This window comes from Anser cygnoides, chromosome 5 (assembly GCF_040182565.1).
Source record: "Anser cygnoides isolate HZ-2024a breed goose chromosome 5, Taihu_goose_T2T_genome, whole genome shotgun sequence".
Classification (NCBI taxonomy): domain Eukaryota; kingdom Metazoa; phylum Chordata; class Aves; order Anseriformes; family Anatidae; genus Anser; species Anser cygnoides.
Genome location: NC_089877.1, coordinates 17738219 through 17757193, shown reverse-complemented (window position 1 = coordinate 17757193; position 18975 = coordinate 17738219). Strand labels below are relative to the sequence as shown.

Genomic DNA, 18975 nt, shown 5'->3' with positions numbered 1-18975 from the left:
ATGCCTGATAGGTAGCATCCTGCAAAACCGCCAGCGCTGCTCATACAAACACTGCACCTCTACAAAAGGAGACCTTAGCCTAACTCCCTGACCACTGAGCTCACCAGCCTACATACCGTTCATTGTTCAGGGTCATTCTCGGAGGATCAAGGTTGGGGTTCTCCATGGACTCCATCTGAGGACAGCGTAGGAAGTAGTAGAGGGTATGGAGAGCATCAGGGGACCAGGAGATGGGTTGCTGCTGCCGCGTTTGCCGAATGGGGCTCATGCCTGGGCGGATGGTGTTCAAGCACTGCATGTGGTGCATTGCTCGTGATACCAAATCACCTGCACAAGGAGAAAGAATACAAAAGCGTCTCTTTACTATTCATCCACAGTCCTCTTAAGTACACTCTTTCAGCTAAACAAAATCTCTCACAGCTAAGAGAAATGCCCTTTGTGTACAAATTTTCTTTAACTAAGCCAAAAGCTGCCCTCAAGCTGCCACTTTTTGCAGTTTGTCGTAAGGGAAATTTTGTTCTTTCAAGTGGCAAGTTATCACTTAGAAATAGAGATTTAAGCTCTTCTCAGTCACCATACATTCAGAACAAGAGCTTTACATTGATTTTTCCATCCTATTTTAATGTTTTTCTCCTATTTCAAACCAGGTATTAAAGTTTCTTGCCTGCCTACAAAAAGTGATGGTACCTTTGTAAAATCATCATGATTTTACAATCAATTGCCTGAGCTGGAAGCATAGCTTACACAAGGCAAAGCCAGTACCACGAGTACAAATACTGTGTTCTCATCTCCAGCATCACTATTTTAGGTTATGAGATTACTCCCAATTCTTTCAGCTGGGTTCTGAGGTTCAGGCACTTGTGAGTAATTAATGATATGTTCAGTCCAGAAACCCCTTCTTTGAGGGGTCTGATTCTCTCCTTCTCACTCTACCTGCAGGTTTCTCCAGAATAACAAGACCTGACTCTCTTATTAAAAAGCCAATCTTTATCATGCTGGCTGTCACAAGATGCACCAGGAATTTGCCCCTGAGCCTTGTAATAAGTGCAATCCAGGAGCTTTCGGAGCTGCTCAGTCCTCTTGGTCTTTGAATTTGAGCCAACCTACCTCTGTTTCAGAGTACGGGTGGACTTGACAAGGCTTTGAAAAAGGCGACCTGTGTTACACCATTTCTATGAGTAAAGGACTTTAAGGCTGCAGATTTATAAAAAGTTCACAGAGCAATGACCCCAAGACAGCAGCTATGCAGGGAGTCTTTAGTCACATAAAGCTGACATTTGTGTAATATGCTTGCTTCAGGCACACCCTGTTTACTCTCCTTTTATTGTGGTGCATTACAAACTACATGAGCTTTGCAATAAAGGCTCCAGACATTACATCTTTGAGTAGTGTGACTACCATACCACCGGTCTGAATGATTACTATACATAGCTAGGGTCTATTTTTTCCTTGGGAGAATCTTCTGTTGCTTTATGCTTTACAGTCCCCTAAAACTCTCACAGGAAACGTTAGTCCATTGTGTCCCACAGCTACAATACTGGGAAAGGATGGAACTGAAATAGTCACCCCATCTCAAAGCTGGATCCTGAGAAAGCACCTTGAACTTACCCATGACAATATGAAATACTCGCATCTCCCTCTGAGATTCTTAGGAAGCTTTCTGTTCTTTTATATCACAGCAAGACTCTAAATTTGCCAAACAACCTCCAGCTGAAACCCTGAGGTCCTAGTGTTGCACAGGCAAGGGAGAAACCCTGACAAAACTCCCGTATGTCTATACAACATTATTAGTGGTTCAGATCAATGAAGCACTAAAAATCTCTGTTTGCAGTGTAAAGTTGTGCCACTTGTTTGGTGCATAGCAGGTTCAAGTTTAAGGACCCACTTCAGAATGCAAAAACCTTCCAATGCCTCCGCCTTTCCACTTCAGGAGCTTCTGACTCTCTACAATCTAAAAATTTTACAAGAATGTTGTGAATCCTCTAGCATTGGTACTAACACAGAAGCCTGCACAATTATAGAAGAAATGCATCTGGAATTTAAATTTTCAGCACAGAATAACGTTCCTTCTCCTTTGCACACTCACTCTCTTTATTTTTTTGGCAACGTGCAGTAACATTAAAAAAAAAATCAGTAGGCAACTGTATCAGGAGATCTATTCACTAGATGTAATGACCAAGTTGGCCAAAGCAGGGCTGGGGGAAGAGAGAGAGAGGAAGCTGTATTCAATCATAGGCCCATGCTACAAATGTTCTCTTGTGTTCCAGGATAAATAGAGGTGTGTTAAAGGAATTTGAAAACCTCAAATTAAGGCAGGTTACAAAATAAATGGTGAAACCCACAAACTCCTTGCTGGCCCCTGACATTCATTAGCATTCACGTGGTAGAGACTAAGAAAGTGATGCCAGCAGAAACGTTGCAAGGGAGAAGTAGACCGGGAAAACACAAATCATTTTTGTTTACTTTAAAGGGGCTTTGTGAGTAGTCTAGGAATGGAACATTTCATTTGGTTACCATTAAAAAAAGTTTTGAACAAGTTTTTGTTACTGAAGTGCTCTCAGATTTTTTTTTCCCTCCACTTTTTGTTTTTTAAGTAACCAAAAAGCTTTTCCTTGAGTATCCTGCACCCTTGACATTTCCACTGCATAAACACTAAAAAAGGAACCCTCTCAGCCATCTGAGGGAGGTGCCACTGCTGTGTTCCACAGAAGACCAAGAAAGCCTCCAGAAGCATCTAGGCAAAAGCATCCATCTTCTATTGGCACTAACACCACTAACTACCAAAAGGCTAGAAAAACCGCATCTTATACATTAATTAAGTATAAAGTAGTCTAATGAACCAACTTCATTTTCATAAACGGCACCATGAGACAATTAAATCTTACACAGCACTGGCCACATACTCCTCACACTGTCAACAATGGCAACGCTCCCACTGACCTCAATAGCAGAGGGACCGGCTCTCCTGCTTCATTGAAAGAAACCCACATTCAATTACAACTGAAACTTACTCAGTTCAGAGATGCTTCCAACGCAAGTTGCCAGCAGAGACTGCTCTAAAGTTCGGAGTTCCAGCTGGGCGTAAGCATCAGCCCTTCCATCGCTGCACACAGAGCCGTCATTGTACGGGCTGAAGTAGGCAGGCAGAGACAGCACACCTGGGGAAGACAGCAAGGAACAGACCTGTTACAAGAGAAGTTACAAGAGCGGAAAAGCAAGTCTCCATACTGATAGTAGTGATATGGAGCTGAAACATGTTTGTGCCTTAGTCAGGGGACTCGAGGGTTTTTTTGAACAGTTCAAACGAAATCAAGTAGTGCTGTAAATACCATTGGAATGAATAGAACACGGCAACTGGGCTCCAGGTAGCACAGACGGGTGTTTCCACAGCCCGTAAAAACTAGAAACAAATTGCAGTTGAGATAAAGCTACATGAAAAGCGTTAGTGAAGCCTCTAATATTGTTTATACAACAACTCAGCTGTGCACACACAGGTTGCCTTTGAACAGCTGTATGTAGATTGCTAGATATAAGGGCCTGATTTTCAGAGGTGTGGAAGATAACCTCAAGTCCATCTAGGGTAAATGGTAGCTGCAATCTTTGCAACTCTGAAAATAAAGCCAGGGGCTATGCCAGTTCTTTGAACCTGCATGCAGCTTCAAATGTGCAGACTGTGGTTTCTATATGCGTGAACCTTTGGCTTTGCCAAACTACGCCTACAAGTTTTGAGGTTGACTATATTTTCATCTCTATAAATGACCCCTTTATTAGAGGGATAGGTTAGAAGGATAGTAGCATTTCACACATGCAGTCGCTGCACACACACTCCTTCCATTCTGAAGGATTTTATTTTGTGTACATGAGCATTAATGCACAGCAACCAAACAGAACTAAGGATTTGCAAACAGTTTTCTGTCGTTATTGGGACCTCATCATACTTTGTGCCTGTCCTTACAACTCATTTGCATTGGTGACAAATTAAAGGCTATTTGGGTGAACAGGCTGGGAATGGTAGTGACAACTAGGGAGAGTACAAAAAACCCCTGAGATACAGTTTCATGTTAATGTGCAAGCTGTCTCTAAAAGAGGCAGTCATTTATTTCTCCCCAGTCACACTTTTCACCCCGTAACTTTGATTGAGTACAGCAAATCCACAGCCACATTGCAAGTCAGTGCCACGCAGATCCCCAAAATATAATTTTGCCTCCCCTACTTTCCTCCCAGAAACTCATTAGTTGATCAGCTTTTCTTCAAATTAGTGTGCTGAATGGTTTTGCCCTGTGGCCACAGGACTGCTCTGAGTGGCAGGGAAGGGAGGGGGGGCTGTGACCTCTACGGCCGCTGGGAGGCAGGGAGCAGGGATACGTGACCACGGTGAGGGTGGGAGAGGGGACCTGCTTCCTCTGCTGGCACCCTGCGGTGAGACCCGATGAGCCACAGCGTGACACCACATCCACAGTGCAGGTGGACTCTGAAAAGCTTTTTGCAGTCCACTCACCCAGAGTTCCTGTATCCTGATGTTCAGGCTGCTGCCATATCATTCATTACAACTGATCCCACAATTCCAGCAACACATCCTCGGACTAGATTTTCTGTGCTGTTAGACAAGGATGCTTACAGCCATTTCTGCCTGTGCTCTTACCCTGCTGCATCCTGTATTTTTGATTTTTCCACTTTGATCCGCACACAGCCATACCAACAGCCTTCAGGCTCGACCTGCATTTCCTTCCCACCCTCACCTTCTGACCCCGGCTCAGTGTTGGATGTGGAGATACTCTGCTCATATTGCAGCGACCTCCTGTCACGTAGGTGTTCTGCAGTCTCGTCAAACAAAACCCTTGCCAGTTGAACTGCAGTGTATTGGGCAAGACCTTTGTTTCTTTGTCTTTATGTTTTCTTTGAAATTATATGCTGAATTGATCTCTCCTACCCTTTTCACATCCTCTTCACATCCTGCTCGGTGGCAAAGCCAAGGACTGCATCAAAAACTTCCTGGACATTTTGAGGATAAGGGAATGATTTATCCTGTTGTGCTTCTTCACTGTACTTCACTGTTAGTTAATGGAGAAAACTCTGCCAATGCCCTCTGTAACCTGAATAATTAGGAAGTCGAGGCTTTAAAAGCTAACAGAAGCAATGCATGCAAACTAGAAGAGCTTGCTAACTACACTGTAGCCTCCTATACAGAGCCTAAGCCACTTCCTTTTCCACGTTAAAGCTATGAAAGGATGTTTTAAGACATATGGATTGAATTTATGGCAGAGGGAGAACAAAAATAGACTGATTTGTCAAAAGTTTCAAATAGAGGCATATAATTCTACAGAGGCGAAAACAGAAACTGGCAGTTACATTATTAAATCATGCAGAGCTAAAAAATGGTGCACATTTCCTCTGCCAGCCTGCTTCACTTGGTTCCATTTTCTAAAGAGGAATTAAAAATCAAGACTTGCAGACTGATTTAAATTGGCTCACGTAGGAAACAACACCTTCTCAGTTTTTCAGTTAATTGTTTGCCAGGTGCTGTGGGTAAGACGAAAGAGAGATGATTTATTTACTTTTGGAAAAATTGCTCATACGAGACAGTCACGGGTGAGATTTATGTTCTCACCTGCCGTGGTACGGCTGAGGAGTATCCCCAGCGTACCAGGGAGCAGCGAGGAAGTTACTGAGACTCCTGCCCCGTGCCAAAGCCCAGTGATGTCACTGGGGATTTTCCCGGGGACCACAGTGGGGGATGAATCAGGCCCTGCTTACCTAAGGCCTCGCAAAGGCTCTCCAGGTCGGGCAGGTCTTGGTAGGTATGAGCAAGCCTAGGAAGGGGAAGCCACACCGCTCCCTGCTGTGCTGGAGGCAGACTGAGAGCAGCCCCTGGGTGGGCAGCAAAGCAGAACCATACCCCACAAATTATTACCGAAGAGCTTTATGGCCCTTATCTCGCAGCACGCTGGCCGTGATTTCTCTTCCAATATATTTCCAGTAACTGCAGAGTTGGAAAAGCATTATGCTTGCTCTTCAGATCAGAAATTCAGGCACAAGGACATCTGCAGTCAAGCTTTGACTATTGGTATTATAATTAGGAACAGGACTTAAATTTTAATATCAATTAAAAAAAAAAACTTTGACAGTAAAAACAACTGCATTGTGATGACTACTTGGTGGTATCAGCTCTGCTCCCACCCAAACCATGCAATTTGTAAATAAAAGGTGTTACAAAGGTATAAACTGCAGAGGCAACTTCTACTTCTATCTGGCATTCACATTTCTGTATTTTTATATTTGTGGCACCGCTGGTTTTAATCATGGCTAACTAAATAAGCAAAACTATAATTGAAATAAATCAATTCATGTCTAAACACTCTCTTTCTGTTTGAAATCACATTAGAACTGCTGATTTACTTTCCGAAGCTCAAGAAAATGTTTTCCCCACAAAACAACAATGTGAACCAGCACCTAATTACTGTGCAGGAATGAGCCATTCAGGCATGCACACCACCGTTCTTAGAGCATTTTCTCTGATGTGGGTTACATCTCAGGCTGTATCCTGGCATTCCGGTCACATTTTTGTTTTTTAATTACCCAGGATTTTCGGTATGGATCCAAGCCCAGGTGAAGTTAGTGAGAGCCTATTAATTTTAGTGGGCCTTAGATCAAGCCTCAAGAGCACAAGCTAAGAAGTCACCTCTCTAGAATGGCGTGAGGCAACACCCTGCAGCAGCTCGATTGAAAGCATGTTTGTAGTGCTGTGATTAAGGCACAGCTGGCTAACAATTTGTTTCTGATATTTCCATAGCCTTTGAAATAGCAGCTGGAAATAAATGCTTATTTATTCTACCTCAGTTAATATATGAAACCTGTTCATGGGCACTTGCTGCCAATGATCTTAAAAGGCTTCACAACTGGGTAAAATTCCAGTTAAGTGTTCTTTAAACTGAAATCATTTGGCTTGCCCAAAGATTTTGAAATTGTTGTCTGTAATTTGATGCTAACAAGCTATTAGAAAACAGCAACTGAAAATATTTCCAAAGTCTGACCTGGGTCCAAGGAAGAAGTCCCTTCACACACTTGGACATCTTTGTGCTTTAAGAGGTGCAGCAGTTCTGCTGCGAGCTTTGCCTACAAGGTGATTGCCCACGAGCAGGGCTGTGCAACATGCTGCTTGCTCTCCCTAAGCTGGGCAATCGGTCCAGCCCTCGAACAAGGAACTTTCTGTAAGGAGCCCTGGTCCAGCTCAATGTCCTCTGATAATACAGAAGCTGGCATCAGCTTCTGCTCTTTGGATACCAAACCACAAGGAAATGCAAAGACTTTTACCAGAGTTTTATTTTGAAATTTGGATGTTTAAAAATTAATTCAAGTAAGGTTTTCCACGTTATCTTCACCCTTTACGCTGTTTGCACATTACGTTCGTGAAAAAGGACTAACCATCATTTTTACCCTGCCGTAATCATTTTCTCTATGCCTTCTCTACTTTAATCTGAATCCTTCATGCTGGGACACAACTTCCTAACGATTAACACATCAGCCGTTTGAGGTCTTTCAAACACTTACATGATGTCTGGAGGTTAAGATGGGGCCACTCAAAAGTGGCAAAGGGCCAAGGAGGCTTGTCTGGAAAGTACTCAAATTCTGCTGTCTGGGATTCCTCACGGATGCTGCCCAGGGTACTAACTCTGTTATTTCAGAAATGTGCAACTTAAAATCTCAAGAGCTGCCTGTATTCACAATAGGTTAGGTAATGAATTAGAAATATAGTTAGGACAGGGGCATACACCGCAAACTACCAAGCCAGAAAAAGTGCACTTTTTTTTTCCCTAAGATAAACATAATAGAGTCTATGAGACAATACAATGTGCACTGATTTTTCCCTTTGGCCAGAATAAAAACAAGTTCTATGGGCAAGCATTCTCTTTGTGTATTGTGTTTGCATTGCACCTAACAGTAGGAATCATTACTGATTGCTACCACAATACAAATTGGAATGGGAGACATGTATCTATTTGACAAAAACAAGAAATGAAAGCCCTCAGAACATTAAGGTTCATCTTTAACATTATAGATTGCTTCTAAAGGCTCCTAATGTAAAAAGCCACGTATGTGAAATCAGAACTACTGCAAATATGCTACAGAAATGTCTAAGGAAACCAAGTGTAAGGGAAAAAAAAAAGTCTCCAGTCTCCAGCATCAACATACTTCTGCAATGTTTGGCTTGTGATAAATGCCATAAGAAACTTTCTCAGAGGTGAGAATGATAGCTGCTCCCAGTGAACTGAGCTGTGATTTAGAAGACCAAAATTTTGAAGGCAGACGGCAATGACCTGACTATACTGAACAGCCAAATCCCACTCGTTTCAATGGACCTGGTAAAAACCTCATCCAACTGCAATTGCAGTTTCCCACATTGGAATTTGGCTGTGACAACAGGCTGGCTGTCACCTTGCACAAAGTCCTATAATTCTTCATGGCAAGGAGCATTCAAGGCTTTCCTCATTTTTTTTGTCTCCCATTCTACCAAGCAACACAATGTTGTGCAGTTCCCCCTTGCCAATCAACTCAGTACAGACCCAGAGTACAGAGCACCACCTAGAATTAATGCCAATTCCTGGAGCTCTCTATTTTCTCCTTGCCGAACCACCATTCAACTGCTAAGAAAGCTCAACCCTCCCTTATTTTATGAAATAAGACAGGCTTATCCTGACAGAATATAAACAAACAAACAACAACAACTAAATATGAAATAACAGGCAACCAAAGCGTTTCTGATATCACATACCCAAATCTAAACACATCAGGTTATATAATCAAGTACAGTCATGCAATAGATGATGAGAAAGACTTGTGATCAGGAAACAATACATATAATTGCTAACATATAGGAAAATAATACACTGCTATAAAGCAGGCACGCATCTCTTTCAGTTTGTCTGTCGGCAGTATGAAAAATCAAACACAGTTGCTTGTATCTGCATCCACATTAAACAGCAATACCGTAATTGAAAACAGGAGGAAAAGCAGAAGAGGGGGGAGCTTCAGCATAGAGAGAAAAGATCTTTAAATCTTCTGCAAGTGCTCAGCTGAGTCTCTCCACTGAAGTGCTGCTGTCCTAATAGCATAGTTCTGGACAGCTCTGATTGCTTCACAAAGCCTTCACATGAGCTCCCCGTCCTTGGTCTAACTGCCTGTAGGAACAACATCCCCTTCAAATCAACTTTTTCGTGCCCCTGTTGACACATACAAGTAGACACAATTATCAGTTTAACTTGAAGGAAACTTCAGAGCTAACCCAGCAGGAGATCTGATGCTGCCTGTGAGGGCCAGGACCGGCATACTTTGGGTGCACAGTGGCATGCAAAGTCACCCAGCTGTCAGTTATGCCTAGGTACAGAGCAGCAGCCCACCTGGCACCAAGAACAGGTGCAAGGCTGCACAGCAGGGAGAGGTGAAAACAAAAGATGAGGTACTGGGCAGGGCTGCATGGAGAAACTTGGACAACACCTGCATACGGCACCTTGGGCTTCAAACTCAAGCACAACCATTGCTTGCCTGTACTTCAGGAATGTTAGCAGAGATGTGTTCTTAAAGCATGCAGTCTGGTCCTTGCTGTTCCTCGACGTCAGCAGGCATTACTTGACTTAAGTATCAAAAGTACCACTACTACCGATCTTTAAATGTTTCCTTACTCCTAAGTTACTAACTGTGTATCCATAAGGCCCTTTCAAACATGCTACATACTTTGCCTCACTTTTGCCATGAAAATTACGGAATTGGGCTCAAAGTTGGAGGAGAGAAGGTAGGAAGTATCTACATGAACTACTACATTTGAATTCAGCTGTGACAGACAGGACTGCAAATGACTACAAATGTAGGAGAAAGGCCTGGGTTTAGTACTGAGTCAGTATTTATTGAGTCATTAATCCCACTTCCATATCCCTGTGGTCTTCTGGACAACCACTAACCTGGCCTGGACCCAAGCACTTAATTGAACACGAGCTCAAGGGAACATATCCTAGGCTTATATTTTAATGACTGCCAGAAAAACATAGCAAATTTTATCTTTAGCAGCAGCAGCATACTTTGGAAGATAAAAGGTATTGGTGCTTTTATGAGCTGGTGATTATCCTCATTTCCATTTTCTTCACTGGGGAAACAGAGACAAAAGAAGGAGAAACAACTTTCCAAACTCATGCATCAGAACCAGGGCTTTGCGAGGTCCAAATGGCCCAGTTCAGAAACACTGTGACATTAGACTTTTCCTGCATGAAATTGGCCAACACCGAGCCAAAGACGAAATACAAAACCAGAATCCTGTGCCAAAAAAATGAGCACAGTCCAACAGGCAGAGAAGACTTACCATTAACTAGTTGTGTAAACCCTGACCAAACAATTTAGTCCATCTTGGTGTCCCAGTTCACTTATCTGTAAAATGGGGATATCGCTTTAGTCCTGCTAAGGGCAGTCTGACAGAAGCAGCTTAATTGCTTCATTTCTCTCTCTCATTTTACTCCTTCGTGCTACTCAACACTTCAGCAGTGTCCCCACTTCATCTGTGTGTCAATAGTATGCCTTCTGTCCCCTAGCAACAGCACATCTTCCATTTACATAGCCCCTTTTACCTTCAGCAATCCCACAGCTCTGAGGGATTGAGATGAAAGAACACAGTACTGCGGCAACGTGCAGTTCCACCTCAGTGTGGCTTATGATACAAGAAGAGAAGCTTTAACCAAGTGAGAGGGTTAAGAAATGTAAAATAGATTTTAACCTAAATAGAGATTCTGGTGTGGATATAACGGTGGGATTGTTATTCTGGCAAATGTAGCGAAAATGCAGTTCAAAATAATAATAAAAGAAACAATATACAAAAACCAAAACAATAAACAAATATACGTGCCAGGTAAACAACGGCAACTCCAGAAACACTAAATCCTTTAGTACCATTACTACGGGGATTAGAAAGCTTAGGAGGAAGAGTTTACTATCACTTTCTTTACCACCTTGGAATTCCTTCCACGTCTCCAGCTTAGATACTTCTTCAGTAAAACAGCTTCACTTGGAGTAACCAGTGGGAGGGCAGCTTAGGCCTAACAAAACTGCAGGCACCAGCTAGAGCCCCAATACCCTCTACAATACCCTCTTCTAAACCATTCCTTATTGTTCACTGTCCTTCCTGAAATATGGTCTTTGAATCATGCCCAGTTCTCCAGATGTGGTCTGACTAAGCTCTTTGTACATGCCATAATGACCTCTCTTTATTTGCGTTCAATTCTTCTATTTATACATCCCGTGATCTGTATGCTTGCCAAACACAAAGAGGATAGTAAATTTATATCCACTGTCACTCCCAGTTCCTTTTCTTGGGGAATATCTAGAAAGAGAATCTGCCCAGGACAGCGCTCCAGAATAACTCGCTTCCACTATCAAGCAGTTTCTCTGGACAAGAAGGGCTTTTTCTCCTGAGCAGAGTGCAGGGCAGATGTGGCTGCTGTAGAACTGGCGACTGAGCGTTGTGCAGTGTGAGCAGGGCATGCAGCAAGGGCTCAGGTGTGCCTCCCTGGGCAGGGCTGGTGACCGGGCAGCCTACGGCGCTCGGCCAGCCTGCAGATGTTGGCCCACGTTGCACCCCATGGCTCTTCCAGAGAAATCTCTTGCAAGAGTTTACTCTACGTGACCCCTGCCCGTGAACATCTTCAAACAGGTGAGCCTTTGGCCAGATAAAATCTGCCCTCCTTAGACTCTCCTGGCTGTAGTAAACATGCCATTAAAGTAAAATTTTAGAAACTGTGGTCACTTAATAGACATGAAGACTACAATTACATCGGTTAATGACTTGAAATATCAGAGCTGCTTATTACATGTGCATTTTAAAAAAGCCATGAGGAAATAGGAACTCAACAGTAAGCGAACGACTGCTCCTAAAGGAAAGGTCTCTCTTTACACGAGTCAAGGGTTGTCTCCATTAGCTGCCAGCAACACAGGCCCTCTGATGCATGGCTGAGCAGTTTTGATTTTTGCCAGGGTGAAATATGCATCTGTCACTCAGCATAAGATTGAAATTTTATCTGAGTGAAACACAGCCCGCTTCTGAGACCATAAAGTCTGACCTCAGGAGGGCAAGGGTTTGGAGTCTCGCTAAGATGATCACATGCATGCTGTGCTTGTGGGTGATAATGATTCAGGTTTTAGTCATTGAGCAGACAACACAAAACTTAGGGCGGGTGCATCCTGAGCAGTCTGCAATAAAAATGGCAATAAAGTGCAGATTTCATACCTACAGCTAATCTCCGATGTTGTCATCAACGCTACTACAATAAACTACTGGTCACACCGCTATTAACCAGCATGAGCTTTGTCATCTTTACCCCCAAATTTTTACCCATTCTTGCCTAACATTAGTTTTGGCCAGCATGAATTTTTAGACAAATACGAAGACAAACCTCCACCATACAGATAACAATGTTTGTGTTTGACACGTTAGACGGGGTTTATTTTCTAGGAGTGTTTTGATGGCACTAAATTTCTGATAGCACTAGAGACAAGCCACAATTCTGCCTCAGCATAGAAGCTATTGCTCTTTTGATTTGAATTCCCTCAAGTAAACACTCGGACGTATTTGGCAGTTTTTTCCCCACAGTACAGCACATCATTCTCTTACTATTATTAACATTTTGCAATTCTCTGTTTCCTCACATCAAAGCACCCTGGAGATCTTTTCAACAATGACCAATTGTTTTGAGCGACTCAGAAGTGGAGTTGAGGAATTCCACTTACTTACCAACTGCTGCATTTTGTCCTCTATCTTAGCAATACCTGAGACTATTTCTCACATCATCTGTAGCACTAAAGGACCAACTCATACCATCTACATTCATGCCTAGCTTTCTTCCATGCCGTATCTCACTTGCTCTGGCTTCTAGCACCTATGTTACTCTCTACTTTGACACCTGCAGTCTTCTTTCTTGCCCCTCCATCATCACCATGTTTGTAGTTTCCCCAGGATGCAGTTTTTCAAGGCTTGGTGCCAATTACTAACAGGAGTAGATACAATCCCTATTTTTGAATGTACCCTTTGGGGGTAGCAACACCATAAGAATTTGGCAATATTTTTAAAGCCTGCAGGGAAGGAAAAAAATATCCACTACAAGGCTCTGTCCTGTATCTCACATTGCATAAATGCCAAATGCATTTCAAAGTCGGTCTAAGTCTCTTGGTTGTAGCCATTTATAGTTTGTATAAAAAGCATAACTTGTACACTTCCATTACAGCCCTAAATATAACTGCCCCAAGCAAGTATTCACTTTTCAAACAGTACCTCTTTGAATTTTGTTTTCAAAAGAATGTTGTTGCCATTATATTATTTATAGACATTTACGTTAAGATCTAAATACTTGGTTAGGAAACCACTCAGATTAATGGATCCCCAGCATTGTTTTAAAACTCTAAATAGCTCTGAAGAAAAACAGGTTGCCTATATTTTTATTATACAACATCTTTTCTGCATAAGCATAAATAGCAGCACTGTTTACAGCTCTCAGACTGAATGGGCGTGGTTCTTTGAAGAATCTTGAAACGCTACCACATGGCTGTTTTGGGGGGGGGGGTTGTTGTTATTGTTTTAATATGGCATCTGTGTAGAGGATGAAAACTAGAATCTCAATGTTCTTACGTTTTTAAACAGGGGAAACACATTTTGATACCCTTACTGTGCACATGCAACACATCTGTAACAGATTCAGCCATCCAGAAACTGATTTTCCAGGTGAACTATCTTCCTAAATCTTTCTTGCACCAGAATTCCAATTATACCATTTTATAGCACACAATATCCCCAAAAGCAAAACTCAGTAACAGAGAGAATCAGGCCACTGCCAGCAATTCTTTTCTTGACCCTTGGAATCTAACTATTTGCTGAAGTGAACTCCTTCAGATAAGATGATGAAAAAACAGGAAAAATTGCTTTTTGGAAGAAGTAAAAGGGAAAGCATTTTTTTTTTTAAGAACAAGGCAGGTTCTTGTTACTTAACAGTACTTGGTTCACAGAGGGACACTGACAGTGTCCCTAGAAGAAATACCACCACATAGCTCTCAAAGCGAGCATGCGAACAGCAAGAGCACAGTCAGCACTCCAAATACAGAAGTTCTCACAGACAATATGCAAAAATAATATCATGATTTTGTACCTCCAATTTCTACAAGAGAGAAAACCAAGATCATTTTCTTTAAACATTGTGGAATCCCGGCTGCTAGCTATGAAGTGGCATTTCTCGTACTTTTGCCACAAGAGCAGCTCAGCCCCACCCCCATCCCCATTGGCAAATTCTGAGGGACAAGCAGCGTAGGAAACAGCCCCTGGAGTGCCTACACACTTACCTGAGACTGTGAGGCCTGTTCTAAATACCTTTCAAAATCAGGAAAACCCAACTATCTTCCAGGTAATCTTGAATTATGCTGTGATAAAATAACTTATCCATAGTCACAGCGATCATTCAAACAGCAAAACCACAATGTACTTACTAGAGATCACCCGAGGAAGGACACAAAGTGGCTGCAACCAAAAAAGCAGGCAGCTGTTACCGTTCTGCATAGCTCTCTCCCTTTTCAATTAGCACCCATCTCCAACAATGAGGAAGCATGCTCCTAAATTCCTGTGGAGACATTCCTATGGCTGGATCTTGTGCACAGATTACAAGGAACTTTTTTTTTTTTTTTTTTTAAATAAACTACCATACCATTAACTCTGCCTATAAAACTTCTGTAGTCATCAGGCTATAAGACAAAATTCGTATTTTTTATTTTGCTGGTTCTCTGCTGAAGCCAGGCTACGTTGCTCTGCACCACATTTCTCTCTCACATGGCAACATGCAGCATCTCTACTGCTGTGCAGCAGAGATGCACAGCATGAAAGTACTTGAAAAGCAAAGGTCCATACCACATAAATAATCCCGTACCACATAAGTAAGCACTTTTTGGATCCAGCTGTTTGTATGCAACCACTATATCCTAGTAACATTAATAGCTTTGACTATTGCCAAGAAAAAAATGTCTTAGCAGACTTTTTAAATTTGTTGTGGAGGAAAGCAAAAGCTAGAACCACGGCAGATGCAGATTTGAGCAGGATCAACTACTTAAGAATATATTTTCCTCCAATGGCACTCTTTTCCTTTCACCAAATTAGTAAAGCAGTAATTTGAATAAGATTTGAATGTTAAAACAGGACAAGCTGGTAAAAGCTAGAACTAGACTCCACTGCCATACAATTTAGGGAATTTCAAAATGCAGACGTGGAGTAAGTACAGGTTGGAATAGGAGAAAGGACACATCACGTGGATCTGAATCCCAGGTGCTCCACAGCATATGTGCAGTTGACATTTTGCTTTAGACCCATCTTACCCCCAAAAGAAATACAACAGTAATGGGTAAAAAACAGGAGAACAAAGAAGACTCAAAGAGGCTGGAAACAGATGCCAAGAAGAAGGGCAGCAGGAAGGGAACTGAGAAAAAACAAACAAACCACTCCTTGATGGAGGAATCAGTGAAAGATTGGGAGAGCGCTGGAAAACATTTCAACAAGGAACAGACACTGCTTTCTTAACATATATGTATATTTTTCCTAAAAATTTTTGGGGTCTCACACAACTTATAATGCTCCATATCCTTTAGCCACCGATATCATTTGACTTCCTTCCTTCACCTCATTCCCTGGAAAGTGACATGATAAACAAAGGGTGATCCAGCAGAGTTTGGACATGCTGCCTCTCAATATTGATGGAATCTGATATCCCTGGTAGCTATCTGGGCAAAGTTATTCAGTTTCCATGTGCACCTCTTGTGGGATAATTTCAAAGATCACCTTAATATGACATGAAGATAAAGGAATCCATTTTTGATACTCTGCTTTGAACGATGAAGATACTTGAGTTTGTTTTGTTTTTGCTGTTTTACAGTTTTTCAGGGCAAAACAATCAGCCAAACACTAAGAGAAAAATGCTACAATCTCCTTACTACCTATTTTCTTCAACATCCTCTTCACTGCCTATTCTTATTAATAAATCACTGATTTACTGTTATGGCCCTCCAGGCCTGACCACTGCTGCTTCATCTCAGTGGGAGCCAAATGATGATTGAGATGCCAATATATTAGGCTGCCCAGATTCAAAGAAGGATAAGGAACAAAGCATTTGTGCAGAGCAAAGATAAATGAATATAAATCAAGTCCTGAGCCATTTTCTGTGATGGATTAGCACCTTTCTTTGACCTAATAAAGTCAAGAGGTCTCTGTGCTGACAGCAACTAATGTGGAAATATCTGTGCTCCGTAAAGCCAGGAGGAATTCTGATCTCCTGCTCACTGCTACTCTATTTTCTATTTGTATTTTGCTGTGTGTCTCACACAGGTGTAAGCATGTAGTCTCCTTCATCTCACCTTGAGGAATGTCATTGCAGTGTCCACCAAACTGTCTGCAGAGTACAAGAGAAAGGTTTCTTTCATCTCCCCTTGGAGATTCTTGCCATAATCCTGCCTTTACCAGTAAATCAGCAGGTAACCCCTAGTATTTACCTGGCTAAAGACTGGACAGAAAGGGTCTCTTTAGCACCTGGGGACATTGTATACAACTACACAAAGCCAGCAGCAAAAAGTAGATGTTTTGATCAAATCTGGCAACTGCAATTTTACAAAGAAGAGAAGATTGAGCAAAAAATTGTTACATACAGAAAAATTCATCAGGAGTCAAGTCCAAACCTCTTGGTTTTGGTTATATGCAGTATCTAGAACTGTATTACACAGTGTTTAAAAAGCATTATTGCATTGACAGGTAGTAAATGCTACAGCTTTTGAGAGCAGGAAATACATCAAAGTCCTGCAGCTATTGTAGCCTCTACTATTCTCATTTCCAAGATGCAAGAGTTGTGGATTACTTGTGCAAAATTGTCAAGAGAAGAAAGAGCAGTGTCTCTTCTGTGTTTGTGTTCGCAACATGAGCCTCTGTGTTATGTCTTAGATGAGGTGCCTGGACACTTGAGTCAGTAAAAACAAGCTTTTTACCACCCCAGCTGATCTCACAGCTAGCTCAGGATCTGCAATGCAAACAAACAGCATGGGATACTCAAGTCACAGCTCTCACATTATCCTACCCCAGAGGTGACTGGCACTTATATAACCTGCTGTCTTTGTCCAGAGACTGAATCACCTTTCACCCTATTTAATGAGCTGACCTGATGAAAGATTGTCGTTATAACATGCTTCAGGCCAGATCGCACCCATATGTCTCTGCACTACTCATTCCTTGCGGACTCACCCAGCTAAGAGGTAGCATCTCAAAGACACCTAGGGCATTAAAAATGGGCTGGGGGCTTGGTACTCTCATTACCAAGCTTTAAACTTTCATTTAACTACCACCAGTAATGGAGCTGCTGTGCTCCTGCCTCTCTCTTAACCCTGAGCTTTGTGTTCCTGGCGCCTGCTTTTGTCAGAATTGGCATTTGTGCAGTTGTATCACACGATGCTTCAGGAAACACAGGGATGTCTCTCTTTTTTGTTATCCCCTCTCTCAGCAGTCACATCAATGCCCTGAATCAGCGTAAGCACTGCATAAACACACAAATGGCAGCATGGGCATGACAGAGGCAGCGGGAGCACGTTTGGGGGCAAGAGGGGATGGGCAAGACTGCAGCAACACCAATTTACTTCGTCTTAAGCTGCCATGAAACCACACCCCTATATTGCCACCACATCTTGCAGATGTAATATAAGCTGCAGAAATATGGAGAATCATAAATTAAATAGGAACCTTTAAATGCATCTCTTTTGCTTTTATAAAAAAAAAAAGTAAAAAGATTTACTTTTAGAAATTAGTAGAAAACTTATCTGTAGTTTCGGCATTCTGAGACAAATTGAATTTGCCAAGTGCAAGAAGTTGTTTATAAGAAAAGAAACAGAGAACTGGAAGTGGTTCCAGAAAATTTATTATGATCCACCTGACTGTAGCCAAAACATTACATCAGCCCAGATAGCCTGAGAACTGGAACAATATTACTCTCAAATTAGCAAGTTGCTTGGTACAACAGGCAGGGAGAAATGGTTTTGCAGGAGGTCTGGGTTCTCTCTCTAGTTCTGCTAGATACCATGGGCAAGTCTCCTTCTAAACTTATTACCCATAACTGATAAAAAAAAGACATTTTTTCCCTTTACTCCTCACAGTTGTTTATTTTACTTTTTTTAAAAAGGTCTTAAAATACTCAGGACCGTTAGCATATCTTGCTACCGCTTCCAGAATTTGCAGTGCTTACCCCAGGTCAGGGTCCCCAGTTGAACCCGCAGCCACTACTTGTTACCCCACTATGTGCTGTGTAATAAACATGCAATCAGAGGTGGGATTTCTTGGTTCACACTTGAAGATGGATGAATGCAAGGTAGTTCCAACCCAAAAGCTATACAGCCATTTTAGCATGGTGCTGATGACAAGTTAGACTCGAGTAGTGCCAGTGTGCCAAGGAATTCTACATGTAGTGCTGTGCTTGAAAAAGGAAAATACAACATAATGTGCAAAAAGTCCAGCTGATGTTTGAATATTTTAAGGATCATAATTAAAGAATACTTCCTCAATATTCAATCTCATTCCAAAACAAAATACTGTGCTGAACTAGTTACAGTATGACAGCTCATCTAATAATGTTCTTCCTCCATCAATGCAATTAAAGCATGTATGTTCCTGACTTCAGCTGGAGGGTGATTTCTCTCATTTAGCAAAATTGATAAATTACACATTTTATGAGAGTCTAAGCTGCCAAGAATCATAAACTCTCTGATGGAGCTGGCATGACATCATTAATTTTAAAGCACCTTTACAGATGCCTTTTACCTTGAAGCATCTAAAAGAACTTTCTTACACATCAAACAAGGTGGTTCATAGGCAGTGCTTCCTGGAAAAAGGAAATACAGCCACTGCTGAAGTGAAAGGAGAAAAAAAAAAACAAAACAGTAGCT

General features: G+C 41.9%; 1 protein-coding gene across 3 annotated transcripts in view; it reads right to left on the bottom strand.

The window, feature by feature from the left end:
- Positions 1-18975, bottom strand: part of ABTB2 (ankyrin repeat and BTB domain containing 2) — a 164595-nt gene that overhangs the window by 48688 nt on the left and 96932 nt on the right. For all 3 annotated transcript variants that reach the window (XM_048058842.2, XM_013194640.3, XM_013194632.3), the window contains 2 exons: positions 3012-3158; positions 117-327 (listed from right to left, as the gene is read on the bottom strand). In XM_048058842.2, the coding sequence (XP_047914799.1) occupies positions 117-307 (191 nt within the window). In that variant the 5' untranslated portion in view covers positions 308-327; positions 3012-3158. The remainder of the gene's footprint in view (positions 1-116; positions 328-3011; positions 3159-18975) is intronic.